At 47.7% G+C, this 25,743-nt stretch overlaps 2 protein-coding genes across 4 annotated transcripts in view; one reads left to right on the plus strand and one right to left on the minus strand.

The window, feature by feature from the left end:
• Positions 1-4,879: 4,879 nt before the first annotated feature.
• On the plus strand, positions 4,880-7,768 carry uck1 (uridine-cytidine kinase 1). Its single transcript, XM_079756154.1, has 7 exons — positions 4,880-5,036; positions 5,845-6,004; positions 6,229-6,325; positions 6,422-6,564; positions 6,773-6,867; positions 6,968-7,016; positions 7,110-7,768. The coding sequence occupies exons 1-7, from the start codon at positions 4,947-4,949 to the stop codon at positions 7,280-7,282; spliced, it is 807 nt and encodes a 268-aa protein (XP_079612280.1). The 5' UTR covers positions 4,880-4,946; the 3' UTR covers positions 7,283-7,768.
• Positions 7,769-7,908: 140 nt separating this feature from the next.
• The window catches only part of rapgef1b (Rap guanine nucleotide exchange factor (GEF) 1b), a 47,472-nt gene continuing 29,637 nt past the window's right edge, over positions 7,909-25,743 (minus strand). For 2 of the 3 annotated variants that reach the window (XM_079755835.1, XM_079755834.1), the window contains exons 8-24: positions 24,933-25,119; positions 24,039-24,566; positions 23,312-23,514; positions 16,687-16,779; positions 15,812-15,897; positions 15,596-15,701; positions 14,899-14,974; positions 14,051-14,139; positions 13,528-13,616; positions 13,104-13,289; positions 11,797-11,881; positions 11,575-11,669; positions 10,630-10,708; positions 10,429-10,530; positions 10,145-10,242; positions 9,313-9,441; positions 7,909-9,124 (exon numbers count right to left, since the gene is read on the minus strand). In XM_079755835.1, the coding sequence (XP_079611961.1) occupies positions 8,974-9,124; positions 9,313-9,441; positions 10,145-10,242; positions 10,429-10,530; positions 10,630-10,708; positions 11,575-11,669; positions 11,797-11,881; positions 13,104-13,289; positions 13,528-13,616; positions 14,051-14,139; positions 14,899-14,974; positions 15,596-15,701; positions 15,812-15,897; positions 16,687-16,779; positions 23,312-23,514; positions 24,039-24,566; positions 24,933-25,119 (2,382 nt within the window). In that variant the 3' untranslated portion in view covers positions 7,909-8,973. The remainder of the gene's footprint in view (positions 9,125-9,312; positions 9,442-10,144; positions 10,243-10,428; positions 10,531-10,629; positions 10,709-11,574; positions 11,670-11,796; positions 11,882-13,103; positions 13,290-13,527; positions 13,617-14,050; positions 14,140-14,898; positions 14,975-15,595; positions 15,702-15,811; positions 15,898-16,686; positions 16,780-23,311; positions 23,515-24,038; positions 24,567-24,932; positions 25,120-25,743) is intronic. The other variant, XM_079755836.1, reaches the window with a different exon arrangement.

The following is a 25,743-nucleotide window of genomic DNA, read 5'->3' on the forward strand; positions in this document are numbered from 1 at the left end:
ATATATATATATATATATATATATATGACTGGAGATAGAATAGGTTAATTCACTTGAGGTGGTAAACAGTCTGGTTATGTTTTTAAGTCGTTTATTCTCTTGCCAGAAGGACTATCTAGAAGGACTAGGCTACTATGAGATGCCCCAGGAATCCCCATGTTTATTTCTAGTGTAAAGCAAGCAAAAAAAAAAGAAAAAAGGAAGTTGATTTTTTTTTTTTAACAGTCTGATGCCACTGCCCTGAACCCCGCTTTACCCTCACAGGCTACAGATGGGCCGTCATTTACAATTAGACTTATGTATTGCTATATATACACTTTTCTTTTCTTTTTTTACACAACGCAAATATTTTACAACACAGTGTTGGGAAATATTGTGTTTTTACAGTAATTTGAGGGTTTTGAGGGTTGAGTGACAGATGACAACGCAGTCGGTAGGATCTCTGGACAAAGGGTTTAGTAATCCACCATGGACCAGTGGCCTCTTCCCATGAGCACTTCTGGCAAGAAGAATATCATGGGGCCATTCCACTAGTTTTCTCCTGGTGAACCCCCAGGGGTCCTGCTGAAGGGGTCCTGGTGAACCCCTAGGGCTCCTAGAGAATCCCCAGGGGGTCTTGAGCTCATCTCATCACATACATTGCCCCCTGGTTATGGTATTAAGAAGCCAAAAGTATTTTTTGAGCTCTAAAGCTCCGGAGCATGTGTTTAGTTATTTTGTAAGTTCCTTTAGAATTGTTATTACAAATGATTAAACTAAATACACTATATATAGTGAATACATATTGAATTTATTTCCTAATATATATAATCGAATTAATGAGTTCTAGACAAACACACAATATGTTGTTGAATATTGGGGAAATTATAGCTTTGAAATGTTGGATTTTTTAAAATGTTTCATACAATATTTGACATGTGATATTGTTGGTTAGGTCTATTATGTAATGTGTCATTCCTTACTGTATAACCACATTGACCAGACGTGTGTGTACATCTGCAGTGTTCATATGCAGTGTCACAGTGGGCGTGACCTACCATCCCATTGGCTTCCGGGAGCTAAACATAATGACGTCATAACAGCGCGACACCGAGAGCGCTGCGAAGCTGTGAGCATTGGTTCTGCTTCTACTGGTCTGATATTAATTCATAGCTTGTTCACCATGGCTTCTACAGGTCGGATATTAAGGCATGTTCGTTTAACCACAGGAACTTTATTTAATGTTGGAATGACACGAAGACCAATGGTTACACCGGTCAGATTAAGGAGGTGTTCAGTCCATACCAGTCCAGCTTGTTCAGTGGTAACCCCTACCAGAGATCTCCATGGTCAGGGAAAGGTTGCTTTTTCCACCACGTCGTTTATTAACAGCGACATTGTGGGAAAGGTTGAGTCAACGCATTATCATCTAGTTTACACATGCAAGGTAATATGTCTCTGTTACTGTTATGTCCACTGGATACTCTGTATCCTCTGTTTGCTAAAACGTCAATCATGTTGCTTTGCTCTATCCATTTTGAATGATTGCAGGTTTGTTCCACAAGATCCACTAAACGGATCTCTAAACACTCCTACCACAAAGGAGTGGTTATAGTGAAGTGTCCAGGGTGCGAGAAGAACCACATCATCGCTGATAACCTCGGCTGGTTCTCTGATCTCGAAGGAAAAAGGTTAGTTGAAGATGGGCAAGATGATCATTTTTGAATGCATTCTATAGCTAAACTAGATCATATTAAACAAACTAACATGCATGACTTTATGGTCAGTGTGCATTTAGAACGGAAAAGATGCATTTGGAGTGGATACATTTTTGCTCAACTGACATGTTGACAACGTTACAATGAATACAGATATGGGCCATTAAAGCTGTGACATCATGCTTTTCCATCTTTTCCCTTTGCTTTAGACTGTATTATGACATATGTATACATGTTTACGTCTGGTAAAATAGAAAAATCGGGGTCCAAGCCAGGGAGAATATTCACGCCCACCGAGAACGCTCCTCAATAAGTGTGTGGAACAGCTTGCTTGCGCGCAAACTTTACGTCGTCACAGTGTGAAGTCACTAGTGGGCGATTCTAAAGTGCAGAAGTCCCAGCTCCCAGCTAACCGCAATAGAGGGCAACAGTGTGGTACTGGAGGTAATAATCCCATTCATTTCACAATAGAGGTTTTGATTAAAAGCAATAATATCGTAACCATCCACAGTTTACTTACCACGCGCCGGTATATTGTTAAACGATAGTATATGCTCCTACAGGAGCTACATGTTAAAGACGTAAACGTCTAGGTTTAAGAAAAACACATTTTATTTGCGAAGTCTTGAAACCACTACACTACCCATAATCCTAAAGTGTGACACAATCTTTGCGGTCTTTGATTGGTGGAGCCCGCTGTTACCAGGAAAAAATATGAAAAGCAAACTAGACTATTTCAGTGTTTTAGTTAGTTATAAGCCTGGCCCAAAATCTACTGCTGCCGCTTTGGTTGACCCTGCAGCAGCAGATGCCACTACCAGAGCTACGGAGACTAGCAAAGACACAACAGAAAAGTGTGTGTGTGTGTGTGTGTGTGTGTGTGTGTGTGTGCGTGTGCGTGTGTGTCTCCATCCTCCCATATTAATGTGTATACCACATAACAAGTAGTCAACAGAAGACAATGATTTAATCCCACTGTATATCTCCTTGTTACTTTTAGATGAGAACCCCTGACCAGCCTTGTGGACTGAGTGTCAGGCTATGGAATTTAAAAACAGGCATCCTTTGTTAGAGTGGAGGGAAAGAAAGTTAGGTAAATGGCAGCCAACATGCAGTTGGTATACACAATTGAAATTCATAAAGTTAATTACTATGCAAATGAGAGTATAGCTAATTCATGGTCATTTTTAAGGTGTAGTAATTTCAGACTTTTACACAATTCAATTACTTTATGGTTTGTTAGATAACAACAGTTAAAGCTATAATTAGAGCAATTGAAAGAGTGGAACATTAATCTCCTTTCATCCACTTCTCATGCATTGGTTAGCCATGGTTGTAAACAGTTCATCAAATAATTTTGAGTAGATTTTGACCTTGTTTTGCAGGTGCTATTGTAGATACACAAAGGACAGCTTGTCATTTTTGTGTTCTATTTGTCCATACTGTTATTAAAACTGATAAGCCTATTCAGCTTTCCATGATTGTTGATAATCGTTGCACTCTTAAATCCATGCAGCGGGTTGTAGACCCCTGCGTTAGTGAGTGTGGTGCGACACCCCATAAGCGCCACACACAAACACGTACAGGCGGGGTGGGTGTGTACGAGGTTGGGAGGGAATCATCACAGTATACCCACTACAATAAAATAGACTACACCACTGGGAACGATGGAACGTATCATGTCGATGACAACGCTATACAATACACACACACACACACACACACACACACACACACACACACACACACACACACACACACAATGGCTTATGGGATGAGTAGTTCCTTGCCTTGTTCACAAAAAGAATGTACACAATCTTGTACCTTTGCCCTTTCTTCCGTTTTCCAAATTATTTTTTGTGGCAAATCAAACTTTTTATGGTTACGACTACATTGATAAAACATTGGCTTTGTTCCAGGCTTAAAACTCTTTAACGATTTTACGAAAAGTCAACGGTGAAAATGAATAGGAAATTTACTTCTGGACCCAGAGCTGTTCAAAGAGGGGGCGGTCACTGTTACGCTCTATGTTTACAATTTCTCGGGGCTGTGAATTTGCAGACACATTCTTTAATAGGTCCATGAGACACGCTCAAAGTGTTCGACCAATCGCAACAGAGTGGTCGTGCTGACCAATCACAGCAGACTGGGCTACTCGGGAGGAGGATCTTAAAGCGACATGATACAAATCAGATTGTTTTTGAAAGATGCTGATATTGGTTTTACAGAAATGAACAGTGAGAGAATATAAGGGGTATTTCTAACATATTGGCGTGTAACCCTATTCTATAAGTACCCCCAAATGCAATTATTAACCCTAAAAATGCTTAATATGGGATGTTTAAGGGAAGTGGTATGGTGATGCTTCCAGGACAAGGTGCAAACATTGGGGATGAACCCAGAGCCTTTCGGCTAGGAGCACTTATGCTCAAACAACCTAGCCTATGACACTCGTTGCCAAAACAAATCATTAAATAGGTCTTCGATTTTTTTACCAATTTAAATATATAATTGGAGAAGAATAACTCCAGGAGGCCAATGTACAATAACATATTTTTTCATATTTTTCTAACATAATCAAATTGAAATAGATAAGACCCAAGTGCAAAGTAATAATTCATAATAAAAACAAATTAATTTATTATTATATTATACATTATTAATTATTAATGAGAAAGATCTATAGAACTATCTAATAATTTGCCTTTTACTCTCATTTCTTTCAGAAACATTGAGGAAATACTTGCTGCAAAAGGAGAGATGGTTAAACGAATAGAAGGAGAGTCTGCTTTAGAGATACTGGTAGATGAGACGAGTCAAGACATCTCACAGCAGGATCCAGACAAGGACACAGAAGATTTACATAAATAATATTTACTGTTGTGGATTTAGATAATAAAATACCATTGTTTAAAATGTATTTCCAGATGCAAGTATCCCTGCTGTTGTATATGTCCATGTTACATTACAAAATAATTATTACTTATAAAATGCATTTTTATTATTCTGCTTCGTTCTGCCTTTGTTGAACTAAACCCATTCAGGACTCTGCAGATGGTTATCATGTAGGATCTCAGTTTAAGTTTAGATACCTGGGAATCGAAACCAAAGTTCTGCAAGGAGATTTCTGCGGCGACCAGGCTCAGCTCGCGATAGACGCTCTTAGTATTGCGAGAACAGCTCAGTGTTGTGAAGCCACCAGCGGACTTGTTGGGCTGCCTTGCAAACATACTATTACCCTATCTGGCGATGGAAGTTCTGGGATCACCGTTTGAGGTGGAAAGGCCACGCCACAGTCCGTTTCTTATCGGAGTGAGCGGGGGAACAGCCAGCGGAAAGGTGAACGTTAAACTCACAGAGCCGTTGTTGAGTAGGACTACAGCACCGTAGGTCAGACCTAGCTTAGCTTAGCATGAAGCTGCTACTGTCAGGCGCTACAACACGCCCCTCGGTTTGCAATCACACTGTTATTACAGAAATGCACAGTAATTGGCTTGTTATATGCCATTAACGTTCTATACTAATAAGTGCATTGCTATTCAGCCAACGCGTGCAATGTGTTGCTAACAGCATAATTTTAAAATGACTTAAAGGCCAGTGAACCCGGTGGATGTGTCTGGTATGGTGTTATATATATATATATAACGTTGTCCAAGTGGTACTTGAGTTATACCGTCTACACATACAACAGGCCTACATTCATATGTGTTTGCCAGCCAGTGTGTGAACGTCCCCGTTACAGGGTGCGTTATTTTCGTGACGTCTTTCTGGTATTACGTCACTCTGTGACGTTCCGCCCGCGGGACCTGTGTGTGGGTGTGGGTGTGTGGATGTGTGTGGATGTGTGTGGGTGTTATCTGGAGTTCCGCCGCTCGTTGATGGAGGGGTCCGAGCGATAATGATGCTTCTCGCCACGTTTAGTCTGACGCCATGGTGTGTGGCTCTTTAAAACACAAACAACGAGGCTGCTGAAGTATCACCGAGGGCTGTTGGTTGGTTGTAACCATGGTAACAACACGCCCCCTCCTTCCTTCCTCTAATAACTACTCTTCATGGGCTTGCTTTGTAAAAAAAATAAATACAAATGCAAGGAAAATCACATAAGCAGAATAAATCTATATATTCTTTCGTTTCATTCCTTAAACAGTCGACAGTATGCGGCAAGATCATGGAGCTGCTCGGTCAGAACAAGGTGGACCACCGCCAGAGGAAGGTGGCCATTGTCAGCCAGGACAGCTTCTATGGGGTCCTGACCCCCGACCAGAAGGCAAAGGCAGTGAAGGGCCAATACAACTTTGACCATCCAGGTAGGCGACTTGTCAAATCATAATTCAGCCATTGATCAGTAGCTCAATTCCGTTCTTCACACCCTTATCAAAGCGGAACTGCCATTATTCAAACAAAATTAAAACTTCACGGTAAATGTTCTTATCACCTCCGTAAAGTCCATTTGGCTAAATGTACATGCTGTGTACTATTCATTTTTTTTCATGTGCCGTTGTATTAAACATTTTATTTGTTTTGTTTGAAGATGCATTTGACAACCAGCTGATGTACAAAACCCTCAAGGACATTGTGGAGGGCAGGGTGGTGGAGGTGCCGACATACGACTTTGTGACTCATTCTAGGTTAGACCTGATCTGATAGTTCACATCAAATCATACTCTGAGTGCACTCTAAGGTTGTGGTGCCATTTGTAGATTGAAACCGTTTGTTCCTCTCAGACTAGAGAACAAGATCACGGTGTACCCAGCAGATGTGGTGCTGTTTGAGGGGATCCTGGTCTTCTACACACAGGAAGTGCGTGACATGTTCCACATGAAGCTCTTTGTGGACACGGACTCCGATGTTAGGCTGTCTCGCAGAGGTATTGATATTAAAAAAGGGGGCTTGGTAGTGGTTAGGGCGTTTGACTCCCAGCTGATAAGTTCCTGGTTCAAACTCCCAAGTATCCAGCTATTCTGGGAAAGACGCCCAACCCCTACCCTCTTATTAATGATATCCAAAAAAGAAGATTGTGCTAAATGACCAGTAGTGAAGACATTGTTTCACTGTTCTTTTTTTGTTGTCTGTAGTTCTCCGTGATATGAACAGAGGCAGAGAACTGGAGCAGATCCTTTCCCAGTACACAACGTTTGTCAAACCAGCTTTCGAGGAGTTCTGTTTGCCCGTATGTTACTGTACTCACCTGCAACCTCTTGTTTTGGCCCCAATTATACCCTTCACCCAACAAATTCAACATGCTTTATGTTTGCTTTTGTGATCTTCAGACTAAGAAGTACGCAGATGTCATCATTCCAAGAGGAGTGGACAACATGGGTACGTTGGGTTCCTGTTCTCGTTCAGGGAATGTCAATAGGCCTCCAAGTGTAACACACGTTCTGCATGGTGTTCTGTTCCTTCCCCTGCTAGTGGCCATCAACCTGATCGTGCAACACATTCAGGATATCCTCAACGGAGACCTCTGCAGGTGGCAGCGCGGGTCGCCCAACAGCCACGCACGGGGCCTGAAGCGCGCCATCTCGGAGCAGGCCGACCTGACGGGGAAGAGGGTAATGTTGGAGCCCAGCAGCCGCCCGCACTGACAGGGGGCCGGGAGGGAGAGCCCAGGGCCTACTGGTCATCAAGGTTTTTTTCATGGGCAGAGACTGGATCCCGCCAAGTGGTTATTTAGAATGTTTTATGATTGACACCTCACACGTAGTTCTTAAAATAAAACGAATACTGTCTTCCCTTTTTACCTATGGAGGTGTGGTTTTAAAATATTTTCTTAAATGGAGGTTGAGACTAGGGTGGTGTTCAGTTGAATGTTTCATATACATTTTGTTGTTGTACAGCCTTTTAATGATTGTACATATTGATTTTTGTTTTTTGAAACATAAATGAGCCTATATTTAGACACCAGTAAATACATTAGCTTGATGCGTTCCGTTTTATTTTCATATAAGCTTATTTAATAAGATATATATTGAATATATATGCCTATGCTGCTTATTTGTCAGTGTGAGCCTAATATGTTAAACAGTTTTATGGCTAAATTGTAAACTTTTCCTGGCAGAATTCTGTGAAAATAAAAATGTCATTCTTCACTGTAGATGTTCTGATCATTGTGCTGCTTACTCTACATAAAAGTATACTTACATATGTGAGTATGTAGGGTAAGTGTTTCCCAAGAAGGTGACACCACAGGCACATCCAATATGTATAGAAACTGAGCTGTTTGTTTATTGAAGAGAGGACAATGTGATGTGTTGGTGGACCTTGATCCCAAAGGGGCGATCCAAGTGGATCTACAACAGCATACGATGGAAGGACCAACACAAGAGTCATGAGGACTTCAGTCACGCGCAGACTCACTTGACCCCTGACCACTAGATGATTTCCTTGATTGCCTGGTGGTTTTTGACTCTAGTCGAAAAATGGCACACGATGATTCGGTATGACGTACATAGATCACAGCATCTTTAGTAATTATGAGTTTTTTTAACTTGCTTTTTTGTAAGTGCGCATATAAACGGCACTTGGGAGAAGCGAAGCTCTTCTCATAAGCATAAACATCCTTTTTAAGAACAAAAGGAGCACTGTATATAATACATATAACCATACATGATTCTGACACACAATGTTTTCTTAACAAACGTATATATCATAGGTTCCAGTCCCTTATGTGATCTCGTTGTCCAAAACGTCCCTCCTCCCCGTTTCGTAGTGTAGTCTTCGTTCTGGTGTCACAATTCATGGCCGGCTGCACTCAAACACTGGGAAGAATATATACTTGGTTAGCCAAACTTAAGCTTCTTGGCGGGAAGTGTCAAAGATGACCAACAAATGGCACATACATAAGGGCACGGAAAAAGGAACACTTGGGGAGGGTGGGGGGGAATTTATGGACCATTCACCTCAATCTGGCATACATTGCAAGTCCCGTGTCTTTAGTACACAGAGGACAGGGAGAGGAGAAGAGCAATAGTTCCATAAGGTCTCCCTGTCCGCTCTGAGTCATTCAGTCTTCTGCCTCTCTTGGCACGCAGCGTCCGGGTCACAGAACTGCTCCCACAGTATGCCATAATATAATCTCCCAAAGAAATAGATCCACAGGGTAGAAACCTTGGCTGGACTCATATCTTGAGTCTGATGCTTTTGCTCCTAAGTCCCCATTCTGAGTCTCCTGTTGGCTCTGTCTCTCTGCGTGTGTGTGTGTGTGTGTGTAGTAAAGTGGAGTTAGTGTTATCATGAAGCACAGTTGGAGGTCAAAGGCCCAGCAGGGGGCAGAGTCTTAGGTCTTCTCCTCGCGCTCCGTCCGGCGCCGGGTGATGTTCCTGGGCTTGATCTTCAGCGAGAGCTCCCAGAGCGCCTCTTCCGCCAGGTGGTCGCTGAAGTCGTTGAAGAAGCACACAATGTCGTCGTTCCGCTTCAGCTCATAATGCCTGAAGTGATTACAGTGTTGCATGTATTAAATTAGTACAGACGTACAATGCACAGAATTGATTTTATTTTTCACTATCAGTAATTTAGTGGCACATACACCACTGAATGTTTCAAATCCTTCCTAAATATCACTGACTGTTGGTTAATCATTTGAGGAAATCGCCCGCCTTTTAAACCTTGTACTCACACTTGCTGGAAGCGCCGCATGCTGTCCAGGATGTTGAACTGCTGCCAGCGTTTGGAGAAGTTCACCTTGCCGTCGATGAGGTCAGGGTTGCCCAGGTGGACAAAGGTCAGGTCCTGGAGAATGAGTCCCCTGGAAGGTTTGAACGGACAGAGAGAGAGAGATCATGTGAGGTCAGACCTTATCGGGATGCTTTGCTTCTGCAACACGTATCTTCAGATTGACTCAAGAATGAGTCAATCTAACCCTAACCCTTTTTATTATATATCTAATCATTTAAAACGTTATCCTGGTCAAAACTTAATTATGGAACCGTCCTACAGAAGGCGCTATAGTCAATTTGCTTTATTCTTTTCAGCCATTCATTTAAAGGGGACATATCATACCACCAGGTGTGAGTGTGATTCGCCATACAAACCATTTCGAAAATCTGCCCCATATGACATCACTAGTGGGTGTGTCCACCTAGATCTGTGCTGGATAGATCAGTCTACCAGCCTACCCAGTGTACTGAAGTAAACGTTGCTCATCTATCCAGCACAGATCTAGGTGGACACGCCCACTAGTGATGTCATAGGGCAGATTTTCGAAACGGCTTGTAAGGCTAATCACACTCACACCTGGTGGTATAATATGACCCCTTAAAAACAATGGTGGACACAGAGCCCTGTAGAATCAAAACCCCCACAGTGCTAATGTTGTGCAATATTTACAGAGTCCCAATGCACATCGTATTGGCACTCAAACATATCAGTATCATCATATGGTAAGGTCCCTGGCATCACATCTCATTCAAACATCAGCACACAGGGAGCAGCCAGGCGGGGAGACCTACAGGTATGGGATGCAAGGAGGCTCCACCTCAGCCAGGGCGGCCCTGTAGGCCCTGAACGAGGAGGAGCTGTCGATCAACGTGCAGTATTCCTCCAATCCCTGAGGAGAAAGGAGGAGCATGAGAGGCCCGCAGCACCACACATCATGTGTACCATCAAGTAGTCCATCTTTAATCAGCCAGTTCATTTGTTGCTCAATTAGGCAGCTCATTGGCTGTGTGGCCAGATTTCCTGCCCAATCTGGCAATTGGTTTATCTTTAATTGGTATGCTAATTTGTCAATTACCTCTGAGGTCTGTTTCTGCCATTCCAGTCTGCGGATAGGAGCAGAGTCCAGTGCTGAGAGGATCGCCAGGTAGGAGTTGAAGTTGTTTAACTTTCGTAAGTGCTGTGAAAAGCCAGGAGAAATGTGAAGGGCGATGATTAGCCAAGGATAACAAGGTCGCTACATGGTGTGTTTATGGGTCTTTTTACGGTCAAGTTCTACCTTCATTATTTTGATGAACTTGAGAAGCAGCTTTTCGCGGTCCTGGGCTTTCTCCTGCTGAATGATCAACGAGCGCACCCTGACAACACAGCGGGACGATAACAGTTACGTACAACGATGCGTGTGAGTCGTTGATGTTCGTCTATGTGAAAGAATAGTCCTGAAAAATATGTGATGGTTCGCTCCAGTATAACAGGGCAGTCTAGTGTTTCTGCTGTTAGATTCCCAGCCAGAAGGTTCTGGGTGGCCCAATGCCTGGAGTCTACCGGTAGGCTTCCTTAATAACATGAAATGGGCCCTGTAGAACGCTTTTCATTTCACATCTCAGACACCTTAAAAAACTGAGCAAGGCCCCTTCCCATCTCCCTGCTCCTTAAAGGGGAAATATTATACCACCAGGTGTGATTGTGATTAGCCTTACAAGCTGTTTCGAAAATCTGCCACACATGACATCACTAGTGGGCGTGTCAACCTAGATCTGTGCTGGATCGATCGGTCTACCAGCCTACCCAGTGGACTGAAGTAAACGTTGCTCATCTATCCAGCACAGATCTAGGTGGACAAGCCCACTAGTGATGTCCAGGGCCGTCGGACTGCGGGTATAAGATGGACAGTTGTGGGGGGGCCCAAGGCAGAGGGGGGCCCATGGGAATAAAAATAAATAAATAATAATAATAATAATAATAATATTTCTTTAGAATTTGGGGGGGCCCCATCAGTACCTCTTGTATACAGGGCCCAGAATTTGGTGCTACGGCCCTGGGGATGTCATATGGGGCAGATTTTCAAAACGGCTTGTAAGGCTAAGCACACTCACACCTGGTGGTATAATATGTCCCCTTTAAGGACATCTATCAAAGAAAACTAGGAACTTGCTGCAAATCGATTTGGATAAATGCATCTGCCGAATGACCAAATAGCTCAATAAATGTGAATGTGTCGCACCAGTAGCTCATGTTGTTAAAGTGCTCGGTGAACTGGGTGAGGTTGGGACTCTTCTCCTCATTCTGCTCCTTGGCCCAGAGCAGCACCTCAGGAATCTGTGGTGAAGGAGGACAAAACAGACAAGTTACAACAGGCGCAGCAAGAGGTAAATCTCACCGCAATGCAGGGGAATTCCTTCAGTATGAAAACAACTCACAACACATTCTCTAGTAGCCTCCATACCTCGATCTTGTAGAAGAGTTCTGCATCTAGGAGAGTGAGTTGATCTGCGATCTCATGACTGCGGAAGTCATGGAGAGTTCCTGGCCTGGAATCACAAGGAACATCAATTATATTGTGATCTGGTAGCTTTGTGATAGCTGCTTCACTAGACAGCGACGCAGGCCTTAAAGTTTAGTATAGAATAATTAAATTGATTATAGTCGTTTATCTGACCAGGAATTAGAAAATGATGCATTTAGAAAATGCTCCGATTATTTATGACCAACTATGCACAAAAGTAAACCGTTTGACCACATAATTGTGTTCTTATATTTTCCCTTCTACAGGATTGTATATTATGATGCCACACAGCAATGAGCACCTCCATGTGGGAAGTATAGGAGCATAGGAACGTTATTGGTAGTAATGGAGTTTTGGTCATTGTTTAGTAATTCATCTTACATTTTTTTTGTCATTATGAGGAGAGATGTTGTGTATTAAACTGCATCAGCGTTTGTCATGCAAGACGTTGCAATAAAGTATTGATTAGCTTATGTTATGGTAAATGTTGGTTTATTTAGTATCAACAAAAAATCCCATATTGCATTGTGATGTACAAGCCCTTTAGTCCATAGCCAAATCCACATTGTCCTATTGTCTCCCAAACCACACTGCTGCAAAACTGCACCCTTACAGAAAAAGGTGTTATGTCTTCGTCTTTTCGCAACATTAAAAAGCTATCTATTGTACATGCTGACAGTTAGTGACAGTAGTTGTGATATCTTTTTCATATTGATGTGCATGTTGCGATATTACAAAACCAGGGATAAGGGACTTGCACTTGTTTATGTGTCACATGGTCACTCCTAAAATATAAATGCATAGGAACACACATAAACCTCTAGATACATCGACGTGGTCCACACAGCTCTCAGCATCTGTGTGTACAATGTATTCCTATGGAGTGTTGAAGCCGGACTTAGCAATGATGCTACCTAGCATTGGTGCTACCTGGGCCTAGCGGTCTGCTCGGATTCTCCAATGTGACGCTATGGTCAGAATTCAAACATTCTTTACTTCGGCACTGACCTCTCGAAGCGCATCCAATCAGATTACACCATCGTTTGATTTTCCATAACCAACGGAATATAAATGCCAAGGGCTGCCTGTTTTATCAAGGAAAAAACACTGAACTTCCGGTTGGCTGGCTGGCCGAGCACCCGACCAGTCTCTGTCCTCATATGCTGACTCCTAGGCATCGCCTACATCCAAAGCTTAACAGTGGCATGACCCCGTCCCCTGACAAACGCTCCTAAGCGGGTCTGTACCTGGCAGAGACGCCGCGGGCGGCCAGGGGCTTGAGGGAGTTGGTGTAACGCAGCTGCTTCTTCTGCTCCACCTTGTCCAGGATGTTCTTGCGAAGCACGCGGGCCAGGCTGAGCTCGCCGTTACACACCAGACGGAACACCAGCTCCATTAGCTGCTTCAGGATGTCCTCCGTCAGCTCCACCAGGCTGGGGGGAGAGATGAGTGGATGAGAAGAGAATAACCCTGACCTACTCCTAAAAAACATGGCTCTCAATTCAACGGAACTCACTTTGGATCAGAGGTTCATTTAAGTATTGAAATATCAGCATTGTAGTTGTGAAAGATAAAGAAACAGAGGTTGAACTGGATATTACAATTGACAATGTGACAAAGTATAAATTACTAAAAATGCAGAACCAAAAGAGAGCAGTAGCAGCTCCTCACCACAGCTCGTCCACCACTCGCACCAGGACGAAGAAGGTGTTCTTGCTGACCCTCTTCTTGAAAGTGTCCGGACTGTGGCAGAACCTGGTATATGTGCTACGTGGTTAAGGACGCACACGAAAAGACACGTAGAGTGTGTGCGAACACACTCCTGTTCAAACAGAGTTACCATGGTGCATTGTTTTTCGGTTAAGTAACGGCAAGACAAAACAAAAAGACAGATTTCAAAAGGCAATTATTACTGAATTACTAGAGAAATGCTGAATCTCAGAAATCTCTATGTATCATAACACAGGATACCCCTCCCTAATCTCATTCCAATCAGGCTCCTTTTGAACCTCACAGCACCAACCAACCACAGAGACCGGTAGCACTGCACCGCCCATATATGGGATTCTCTTCAAAAACAGTACAGTATAGATTCAACACAACTGGACAGACGGAGACACACATACTACTGTACCACTGATGTCCACCCAGGCCCTCTGTCTATGAATTAGTAATAAGGTGGATTTCTTGAAGGATATCTGTAGTGCAGCTTCTTGATGAGGTCCTCTGGGCTGATGAAGGTCCTGTATGTGGTCAGGAACGCCTCACAGTACAACACCAGATCTACACGCCAGAGAGGGAGCAGAACAGAGTCAAGCTGGGCTCCCTGGAGGGTTCCTCAAGTTCAGCCTGTGAAGCCTGACCCAGAAGCCCAGAAACACACATCCACACACACATCTACTGGACCAGTAACACACATCCACACACACACCCACTGGACCAGTAACACACATCCACACTTAATCTACTGGACCAGTAACACACATCCACTGGACCAGTAACACACATCCACACTTAATCTACTGGACCAGTAACACACATCCACACACATCCACTGGCCCAGTAACACACATCCACTGGACCAGTAACACACATCCACTGGACCAGTAACACACATCCACTGGACCAGTAACACACATCCACTGGACCAGTAACACACATCCACACACATCCACTGGACCAGTAACACACATCCACTGGACCAGTAACACAAATCCACACAGACTGGACCAGTAACACATCCACACACAGCCACTGGGCCAGTAACACACATCCACACACACATCCACTGGACCAGTTACACACATCAACTTGTCCAGTAACACACGTCTACACACAGACTGGACCAGTAACACACATCCACTAGACCAGTAACACATCCACACACAGACTTTACCAGTAACACACATCCACTGGACCAGTAACACACACAGACTGGACCATTAACACACATCCACACACAGACTGGACCAGTAACACACATCCACACACACAGACTGGACTAGTAACACACATCCACACACACAGTATGGACCAGTGTACCTTTGCGGTCTGTCTCCGTGGCGTGGACTAGCAGGATGTCCCCAGACCCGGCGCGGACATCAGGACCGTCGTCACTCTGGAGGGGAAGGCAGCGCGGCGGCGGAGGAGAGGAACAACCGTTCATAAACAATATGCATAGAGCCGGAGACACAAGCGAAGGTACATCGTTAAACGGGAGGTTACAGTTAGCAGCGCTGCAGTGGAGCTGCACATGCAGCTCTTTCCCCATTTGCTGTTCTCCTCCCTTCCCTCCCTCCCCTCGTCCGGCCCCCACTCTGACTGCCCCCTCCCCTCCTCCCCAACCCTCCCCTGTCCTGCACCAGCTCAGAGGATGACGGAGGCAGAGTCTACCTCACTTATGAGGCTCTTTGTGAGCTACAGCATGCCGACACATCCCTCTCTTTAGACACCACCACTTTCTACCCCATCTGCCTTTCTTTTCGCTGTACATGTCCTCTGGAAGAAACCTAAAAAAAAGCTTTTTCTCTACATAATCAGTCTGGCACACAAGCACGTCCATCAGACTGCACCAGCAGGGGGAGAGAAGAGAGGAGTTATGGGGTTGGGCTTAGTAATTGGTAGTGATACAGTTTCAAAAGGCCGACTGCAGAGGGCAGCAATGGCTACAGTGTAGTACGTCTGTACATCCACAGCCTAAACAGTGTCACCGTGCGTCCTTAAAATCCATGAGTCCTACCTCCTGCTTTAGTGTTATCCTGCTCATGATCTCCTTGTGGTCGATGAGGGACAGCTCATCCACCTCCTCGTCATCACTGCCTGCTGAGGACGTGGACTTCAGCCGCCTACACAAACACAAACACACACACACACACACACACACACACACACGTTACGTCCTGACCTAGGCTCGTTAGTGATTAGTAAGGCATCACATTCTTTATGGAGTCCTTACCTTTCTTTTTCGATGGCCTCTTTGCTATTGGAGGAGGACATCGCAGGGGCGGGATCTGTCAGCACATCGTCAGCTTGGATTGGCTCCTGTGCGGGAGGGGAAGGTTTGGTGTGAATGAGGGGTTCAAATCAGGGACATTTGAAGATGGGATGGGATGCCATGCAGGGGCTGAATGAGGAGCATAACCACTGAATCCCCATGGTCCCACGCAAGGGATAGAAGGGTTGGCGGCCTTCAGTATGTCACCAGGATGAGAGTCAAAAAGGTCAGGGAACGGAGCATCACACACACACACACACACACACACACACACACACACACACACACACACACACACACACACATACAAAACCCATTAAGCATTCAGGTTTCTTGCACGAGGGGATTTGACGCCAACACACACTCACACATGCACACGGGCACAACGGCTGTTATGGGAAATGTTATTTGAAGACTGATCAACCCACTGACCCCATGAGGAGGAGTAATGCATGGAGGAGGGATATATGACGACAACGTTCAAACAGCCAGTTTGTAGCCAGGTCAGGAGAGGGTGATGAAGACCGAGGCAGGTGACCACCGGCCAATCAGAAACAACGACACACGGGTGGACTTGTGAACGCGAGCCACACCAGGAAACACCCAAAGCACCGACACCCTGGACCCCAAAGCATGCTCCGGGAGGGCCGATTCAAGATGTAAACACATGGGTGCCCAGAGCGTCCATGACTTACATCTTGACAAAAAACACTTTTGTTTTCCTCAGTATTTTATATGATGTCACACACCCTGAGATGATGAAGGGGGGGTTTGAGTGGGGGCGGACCCTTAAGATAAGACATCATGTTCTCCCCGGTCTCATCACAGCTACTTACTCTGAGGGAGAGCGGGAGCTCCCCATTGGCCTGGCTGGAGGAGTACAGGCTGACGTAATCCCCCTCCCCGCCCTCGTCACACCCGCCCTCGCTCTACGGGGACACAGGAGGGACACACACACCACCAGTGTGAGGGGGGGGGGGGGCAGCGGGCGAGGGTGGGATGTGTGTGGCAAAGGATAGCAGATAGCCTACTGCTACGGCAAGGGGGCCATCTTTATTAGGATTTAACTACCCCTCACGACCACCAGGTGGCAACAGGGTGCATACTATGTAATACTAGTTTTAACTGAAAGGCGGGGGAGAGACAAACAACACATGTAGTTAAAGACGTAAGGCTAGGGTTCTTTAAGAGGCGGTAATCAGGGAGCAGCGGTGTGATGGTGATGATGACAACAAGATGCCTGTAAGCCGATGAGTCACTATTTTTTCAAGTCAACATCAGACAAGGCTTCAAACTACGCAATAGCTAGAGGTTTAAAGGTCTAAAATATTAAAAGGTGCAATATTAGCATAAACATATGCAACCCATATTGTTAAACATTCATAAAGGGGTAGTCGCTTCTTTCCTTTCTTCTTCTCTTTCCTGACACATGGTTTCTCGTTCTCCTCGCTGCCTTGGTCGTGCCTGGTGTGATTTATCGGTACTATGATCTCACCGCTGAGGTGTGGAGAGAGTCAGTGAGAGAGGACTCAGAAGGAAGACAGACAGCCACCGAGCCCAATGAGCCGGCCAGTGAACCGTTGGGCCCACCCCCACTGCCATCCAGAACGGTGGCATTGGTCAAGGCCACCCGGTCCAAACTCTGTGATTGGTTAAAAGAATGAAAGCAGGAAAAAATTATATAGTTCAGGAGGCATTAGAATCAAAAGTGTTAAACAAAGACAGCGGGGGAGAGAGGAGCAGATTGGAAAAAAAGGTTCGGAAACATTACCAAGAGAACAATGTAGATCTCCTCCTTCAACATCTCCTGACTCACAACCAGTCTGTAGTAACTATAGCCCTCAGTAGAAATGGACTCGACCCACCTACCACCCAAAATCTTACTCTTTGCCAGACAACATATGCCAGGCAGAGATTTTGGCCCTGTTCAAAAGTGTAAGCGCACACAAGGTTACGCAAAGGCCAGGTCTTGATTCAAAAGTGTGTACGTGTGTATGTATGTGTACGTGTGTGTGTGTTTGTGTGTGTGTGTAAACGTGTGTGTGTTTATGCATGTGTGCGCATTTGTACGTGTGTGTGTGTGTGTGTGTGTGTGTGTGTGTGTGTGTGTGTGTGTGTGTGTGTGTGTGTGTGTGTGTGTGTGTGTGTGTGTGTGTGTGTGTTGTGCGTGCATGCGTGTGTATGTGCGTGTTCATAGAGATGCCTGCCAGGAGAAAGGCCCTCAGAAACGTGCTGCAACGCGTTGTAAATACCAGCTCTGTCTCAAGCATAGCGGCCCGTAGCTGTGCATACATCACACAGATCACTGATAAACACTGGTCTGTTGTAACTGGCGTTTGGGGAAGTTAGCGCTAATCTAGTTTAGAGATAGTGTCCGTCACATAACATCAAAACAATAGACAAGACAATTTGATGTGCGTGTTCAACCAGACATGCACCCGTGCCGGACTAGTTCCTACCATAATTCATCCATTCCAGATAGTCCTTTGTTCTCTTGAAACCCCCAGCTAGCATGCCATGAGGGGTGTAGGGAACGCTAACCTTACAGTGGATCAGTCCGACAGCGGGTTGGGGGACGGGCGTGGGACAGGGTATGCTAGGGTGGGGTGGCAGAAGGCTTGGGGTGGGGACGTTGGCAGGGATGGGGCAACAATATGTGGTAAGGGCAGGAACACACAGACACATTGGATGGTGAAGAAGATCAGAAGGAAGAGAAGAAGACTGGAGGAGGAGGAGGAGGAAGGGCAGCAGGATCAGGAATGTGTGTTTCCCATCAGCTTCCATCTGTTGCCACATTCCGTCCCCCCAACCATGATCCTTAAGGGAGCGACGCACGCCACTGGTAGCTGTGATCCCACACACCCAGGGGTCAGCGGGGTCAACCTCCCAGAGCTGGAGCTAAGCGCCTCCAGCCTATAGACAGAGCTACCACTCCACCAAGGAGCAGCACACAACCGTTTGGTGTCGGCCCAAGGCCCTGTGAGTTAATTAAACCCTGCAAAGCCAATACATTCAAAAACATGAGTTTTTTGCAGCAGCCAGACTCAAAGATGTCCTGAAGCTTTCTGGGTCTTTTTAAATGATATTTAATGGACTACGTGTGTTTATTATAATGGTTTCCTTTGTCTAACCAACCCAACTGACCCATTCTCGCTCTCCGTCTACCATCCTTTCCGTCGGAGTATAGGTGTAGGTTAGCAAACCGTTCCCTGACCAAAAAAACACCCATGGACACGCATATGCCAACAACGCATCTCAGAAGCGAGCAAATGGCCACACACATAAGTACATAGTTCACCAATTCTTCCAGCAATAAGCATAGCACAAGGGCAAAGGAGTTCAAATAAACCTCACACAGTCGCGAACAGAGGAGGGAACCACACAAAACAATGAACTGAACACCATTGATCCCCCTAGGGTAAGGGCTATGCACTCCACATCTTACTAGGCAAGCACAACAGCACACACAAGGCTCAAGCAGCCCTTGGGTTAACAGGCCAGGAACCAGAACCCACAGGGGCCCAGGGATTGGCCAGAGAGGATGGCACTCACCGTTGGTGTAGTCAAGGCAGCCTGGCCAATCAGGTAGGAGTTAGAGACAGACATGCTGAGGCCCAGCCCAGTGCCCGCCTCCTCCATGGCCACCAGCGACGGCTGGAGGTGGCAGGAGAGGGAGGAGGAGGAAGAGGAGGAAGGAGAGGAAGAGTGGGAAGCCTAATAAGATGGGGGAAAGCGGAAGAGAAGAGACAGAGAAGGGCAAGGAGAAAGAAAAAACAGCAGAAAAGAGAGAAAAGAGAAAGGGACAAAACCAGGTTAAGGAAGCAGAAGCTGAATGTTTGCTTTTAAAAGGACAGAGGAAAGAAAGAAAACCTCCCTAGAACAAAGTGTGTGTGTATTGTCCGATTTAACCCATGTGTGAAAAGATCAGGTCATGGTCTGGAGAGTTCCCAGATCTACCGGGGGTGGAGGTAAATCTAAAGAAGAAGAAAAAATCACAGTGAGCATTGAGGACGTTTTCATCGAGAGACTGGCGAGGAACCGATTAATACGATTTGGCAGGTACATGTCCCACCCTCTCTCTCTCTCCGGGCCCCCTCCCTCCCTTTCCCTCTCCCTCTCTCTCCCCTGGCCCTCTCTCTCCGGGCCCTCTCTCTCCCCAGGGCCCTCTCTCCCCGGACCCTCTCTCCCCGGGCCCTCTCTCCCCGGGCCCTCTCTCCCCGGGCCCTCTCTCTCCCCAGGGCCCTCTCACCCCAGGGCCCTCTCTCCCCAAGGCCCTCTCTCTCCCCAGGGCCCTCTCTCTCCAGGGTCCTCTCTCTCCAGGGCCCTCTCTCCCCGGGCCCTCTCTCCCCGGGCCCTCTCTCTCCCCAGGGCCCTCTCTCTCCCCAGGGCCCTCTCTCTCCCCAGGGCCCTATCTCCCCGGGCCCTCTCTCTCCCCGGGCCCTCTCTCTCCCCAGGGCCCTCTCTCTCCCCAGGGCCCTCTCACCCCAGGGCCCTCTCTCCCCAGGGCCCTCTCTCCCCAGGGCCCTCTCTCCCCAAGGCCCTCTCTCTCCCCAGGGCCCTCTCTCTCCAGGGTCCTCTCTCTCCAGGGCCCTCTCTCCCCGGGCCCTCTCTCTCTGGGCCCTCTCTCTCCGGGCCCTCTCTCCCCGGGCCCTCTCTCTCTGGGCCCTCTCTCTCCGGGCCCTCTCTCCCCGGGCCCTCTCTCCCCGGGTCCTCTCTCTCCGGGCCCTCTCTCTCCCCGGGCCCTCTCTCCCCGGGCCCTCTCTCTCCGGGCCCTCTCTCTCCCCGGGCCCTCTCTCCCCGGGCCCTCTCTCTCCCCAGGGCCCTCTCTCTCCCCAGGGCCCTCTCACCCCAGGGCCCTCTCTCTCCCCAGGGCCCTCTCACCCCAGGGTCCTCTCTCTCCAGGGCCCTCTCTCTCCCTGGGCCCTCTCTCCCCGGGCCCTCTCTCCCCGGGCCCTCTCTCCCCGGGCCCTCTCTCTCCGGGCCCTCTCTCCCCGGGCCCTCTCTCTCCGGGCCCTCTCTCTCCCCAGGGTCCTCTCTCTCTGGGCCCTCTCTCTCTGGGCCCTCTCTCTCCCCAGGGCCCTCTCACCCCAGGGCCCTCTCTCCCCAAGGCCCTCTCTCTCCCCAGGGCCCTCTCACCCCAGGGCCCTCTCTCCCCAAGGCCCTCTCTCTCCCCAGGGCCCTCTCTCTCCAGGGTCCTCTCTCTCCAGGGCCCTCTCTCTCTGGGCCCTCTCTCTCCGGGCCCTCTCTCTCCCTGGGCCCTCTCTCTCCGGGTCCTCTCTCTCCCTGGGCCCTCTCTCTCTGGGCCCTCTCTCCCCGGGCCCTCTCTCCCCGGGCCCTCTCTCCCCGGGCCCTCTCTCCCCGGGCCCTCTCTCTCCGGGCCCTCTCTCTCCGGGCCCTCTCTCTCCCCAGGGTCCTCTCTCTCTGGGCCCTCTCTCTCTGGGCCCTCTCTCTCCGGCCCCTCTCTCCCCGGGCCCTCTCTCTCCGGGCCCTCTCTTTCCGACCCGCTGTCCTGACCTGATACTCTGGACGTTGTCTGGAGTTCAGACATGAAGACACTCAAGATAGCTAGATAATGCCAGTATAAAGGAAGTTAACTGAGTCCATTTCATCAAAAGTTCAGCAGCAAATATGGTTAGAAAGGCGTGTTGGAGAAAAGCTGAAAGAGGCAGCCAGTAAAAGACTCCATTAAATGACTGTTGTTGTTGAAGTGGTTAACAGTGTGAATACAAGTGTTATTCTGTTAAGAAGCACTCTGTTCCTGGAGCGACACAATCACCCCAAAATCAAGTGATCTCCACAGGTCATATTTATTTGATGTGGCGGTCTCTCCTCTAAGCCCTCTTACAACTCTGAGTCATTATAGAAACGAGGCCAACTTACGATCAAACTCTGAGCGCACACACACACACACACACACACACACACACACACACACACACACACACACACACACACACACCAGCAGCAGCAGATGAAATTACTTTGAGGGAGGAAAAAACAGCCCTGTATAAAGTTGCCAAAGCGTGTAAGCCTGGTACATGGATTTAAGGAGGAGGCAAACAGGCTTATTCTGCTGGGCCCACCAGCTCATCAGGCTCCAAACATGAGGCCAGATTAGGCTTACAGCGGCAACAGATTTTTAAATATACATATATAAACTGTATATATATTCACTGTCTGAGGATCAAAAGTGACAGTAGCCCTGTACGTCCACAGCAGGGATGGCAGAGGGTGCTTCATGACCAGGCTTCATTCACCTCCTCTTCAGGACAAAACTACAAATGTGTTTTCTTGCCTCGTCTGTCCATGGCAATAATGTCAACATCACTGCACGTTACCGGTTAAAAAGCCAACATCTCCCATCTCTCCAACTGTGGATGTGTGTGTGTTCATCTCTCCCACTGTGGATGCGTGTGTGTGTGTTCATCTCTCCCTCTGTGGATGTGTGTGTGTTCATCTCTCCCACTGTGGATGTGTGTGCGTGTGTTTATCTCTCCCACTGTGGATGTGTGTGCGTGTGTTCATCTCTCCCACTGTGGATGTGTGTGCGTGTGTTCATCTCTCCCTCTGTGGATGTGTGTGTTCATCTCTCCCTCTGTGGATATGTGTGTGTTCCTCTCTCCCACCTCTGGGACCACTGAATCAGCCTGACCACCATCTGATCAATTAGCTCGACCAAGAGCCCAGATTAAGAGGAGTGCTGAATGCGGGGGCCCGATAAGAGCCAGCCGTATCGCCTCAGACGACAGCTGATTATCAACACACGACGGACAGATGTGCACACAGAGAGAGAGATTAAACAAGGGGGAGATAAATAACACCATAAGAGAGAAGGAGTGAAGAACTTTGTTTTTTTGACAAGGACGCTAGTGGAATTGCAGTTTTGCAAGCCATTCAATCGATCTTTTCCGTTCTTCCTTACTTGGGAGTAAATTAAGCGTACAAAGGCCCGAGATGCCTCGTACACCACCCGCATGAGTTGCAGTAGGAAATCTCCCAGCTTTCTTGCGTCATTTCACCAAGGCACGGCCCCTTTCGGTAGTCATATCTCAGGATTCTGACAGATGACCGACTCGTTGTGTATTTATGCCCACAAAGACAAACGGGAACACCATAGGTGCAACATGCCAGCAAATTACGTCACAAGAGCAACTTGTGTGGGTGGTGTACGAGGCATCTCGAACACACCATCTGTCTTTCTCTCTCTCCCCCGGAACGAGAGAAAAAAAACCCTGATCCGTAGGGTTCAACTTTAACTCACAGAATCGATGCGCCAGGAACAAAACACGCTAACTGGTATTTAATTGACACTAGAACAGGTCACGCGTCACAGCTGTGATGAACCCCGTCATCAGGATGACCTAAACCAGCCCTTTCATGGATACATCTCATACATCTTTTTGTACTGAAGAGAGTCTCCATACGATGTCTGGTGGTGTCCCTGTGCGTGTGAGCTCTTACCAGCTGCCTCTGCTTGGGGGGCAGGGCGGGCGGCAGCACGGGCTCGTGCACCGAGTCGGTGCTGCTGAACGAGTCGTTGAAGCCGCACACCTCCTGGAAGCGCTTGTTGCGCTGCTCGTAGATGCTCTCGCTCTGCGGCATCTTGTAGAAGACGGAGGGCTGCGGCTCCGAGTAGTCCTCCACAAACTGCATGTACTGGAGGACTGGAGGGAGGAAGGAAGGGCGGAGGAGGAATGAGCTTCAGCTGGGCTCATGGGCTCCCATGACATCACCGCTTTGGTTGACATCACCGTTTGCAATGAGGTCTCTGGCTCGGATCGCCCATGTCGGTTCTACACTACGCTAAATAGAACTTAAGATAAAAAAAAATGATTAAAATGCAACTAATGGGTTGAGATCATAGTAGGGGAACCACCTTCTATTTTTGGCATGTGTATGCAAGTGAATGAGATGACATGTACGCGAGCAGAGGCAATAATGTGATCCGGGCGTGGACAGGAAGTGAGCTCACGGTGCCCTCTGCCCGGGCCTAGAGAGCCCATTGTAGAACATCCGGGGGTTCACTTCCTGCCTCTATTCACAGAGTGAGCTGCCCTTTAATGAACATTAAATGCTCAAAATGACCAGAAATGACTTGGCAATGGCTCACTCCCTTTGAATGGTGCCATGCTTCCTTTAACACTCCCCACACTAGAGCTCTTCATTCCGTCCTCCTCCCTCGACTCACTGTGTTTGCTCTTCTTCTCGGGCAGCGGCGGGGGGCTGGAGGGGCGGTCGCCGTTCTCGCTGGCCAGGTACTGCGCCACGAAGGCCCCTCCGTTGCTCTGGGGCATGGGCGAGATGGGCGAGAAGAGGGGGAAGGGCGGCGTGGGGTTCAGCTCCTCCTCCGACAGGTTGTCGTACTGCGAGGGGTAGCGTTCGTACAGCAGCCGCGCCCCCATCCCGTCGGGGTGGGGCGAGGCCTGGGCGCTGCGCCGCTTCTTCTGGGGCAGGGCGGGCGGCGCGCTGATGCGGGCCAGCGGGTTGTTCTTGGCGGCCTGCGGGGTCCAGTACTCGGGCGTGTGCTGCGGGGGTGGGGCACTGAAGCGGGGGTGCGTGGGGTGCTGTCCCGGGACGGGGGAGGAGGAGGACTCGTTGTGGGACTCGGGGAGGGGGCTGAGGCAGCCGCCCGTCGGGACCTGGGCCAGGGGGTCCCCGGCGGCCGACAGGTCCTGGTGGAGGAAGTCGTAGTCCGGGTCGTAGGTCTCTGTGTTGTCTGGGAGAGAGAGGCGGGACAATGTACAGCCACTGAAAGAACTCAAGGGATCATCAAATTGATTTAACTCAAGTGTTGGGATATGTATTTATATCGTCAGTAACATTGCCAAACATTGTTTGTAAATAATCAAGGCCAAAAATTAAGCAAAGTTATTATTACTCTCAACTACTAAATTAGAAATTCAAAGACATTTCCCCCTTATCCTATCAGAGTCCAACTTCGGGACACATTAAAGCCATATTGTCCATTAACAGTGACAGACAGGGTATTGCACAGGGCCTATTTCCGATGTTGTTGTGATTATACTTTTGAATGTACTCAAGGACCAGCCGGTCCACTCATCGTCCTGGGGGCGTGTCCTACCGAGCGTCTCACAGCTGGTGTTGCGGGAGCACTGCCCGCTGTCCTGCTCCAGGGAGGACAGCTGCTCCTCCGACTTGCTGAGCTTGCCCATGCTGCTGCAGGGCGAGAGGCGCGGGGACTCGCCGCCGTACGACTGGCTGCCCCCCGAGAAGCGCCTCTGGAGGAACTCCTGCTCGTAGTCGTGCGGCTGTACGGGAACAAGAGGAACATCACAACACTGTCCAAACACCCACGTCTGGTCCGCAGCAACACCTTTCAGCACCCGTTCTCATTGAGCCATGGTCCTTTAGTAGATGCTTTCATCTGAACGGACATTTCAACTTGACTAACAGGGCGTTTTAGATGCCTACTGAGAGGTCGAGGACAGTCACAAAAGAGTTGACCACCTTAGCCACTGCATTATCATGTCCATAGGTCATATATTGAAAATATACCAAAAAAGAACCCATATAAGCCCTCAAAGACATTGTATTCCAATGAGGGAAAGGGATAGGTGGAGTGCCGGTCGCTTTGCTCATGAGCAAGCAGTTTCAGTAATTGTTCTCAGGCCACGCATGGATTGGCTCGAATTAAAGAATGGTGAAACAGATGGGGAATGCTTCACCAATTGAATGAATATGGGGGTAAGCATGAGTTGGGTGGCTGAAAACCCTTTTGAACACACTGAGAAGGCAACCGTACTCCAGGATTGCACTCACATTCCAGCAAAATGACATTATGCAACGCTTTCTCAAGATTACATCAAGGACATATGCCTTTCGTTAAAACGTTGTCATGAATGGAACCTGCTGGAAATAAGCTTTATACTGAA

The sequence above is a fragment of the Pollachius pollachius genome, assembly GCF_949987615.1.
Source record: "Pollachius pollachius genome assembly, chromosome: 18".
Lineage (NCBI taxonomy): Eukaryota > Metazoa > Chordata > Actinopteri > Gadiformes > Gadidae > Pollachius > Pollachius pollachius.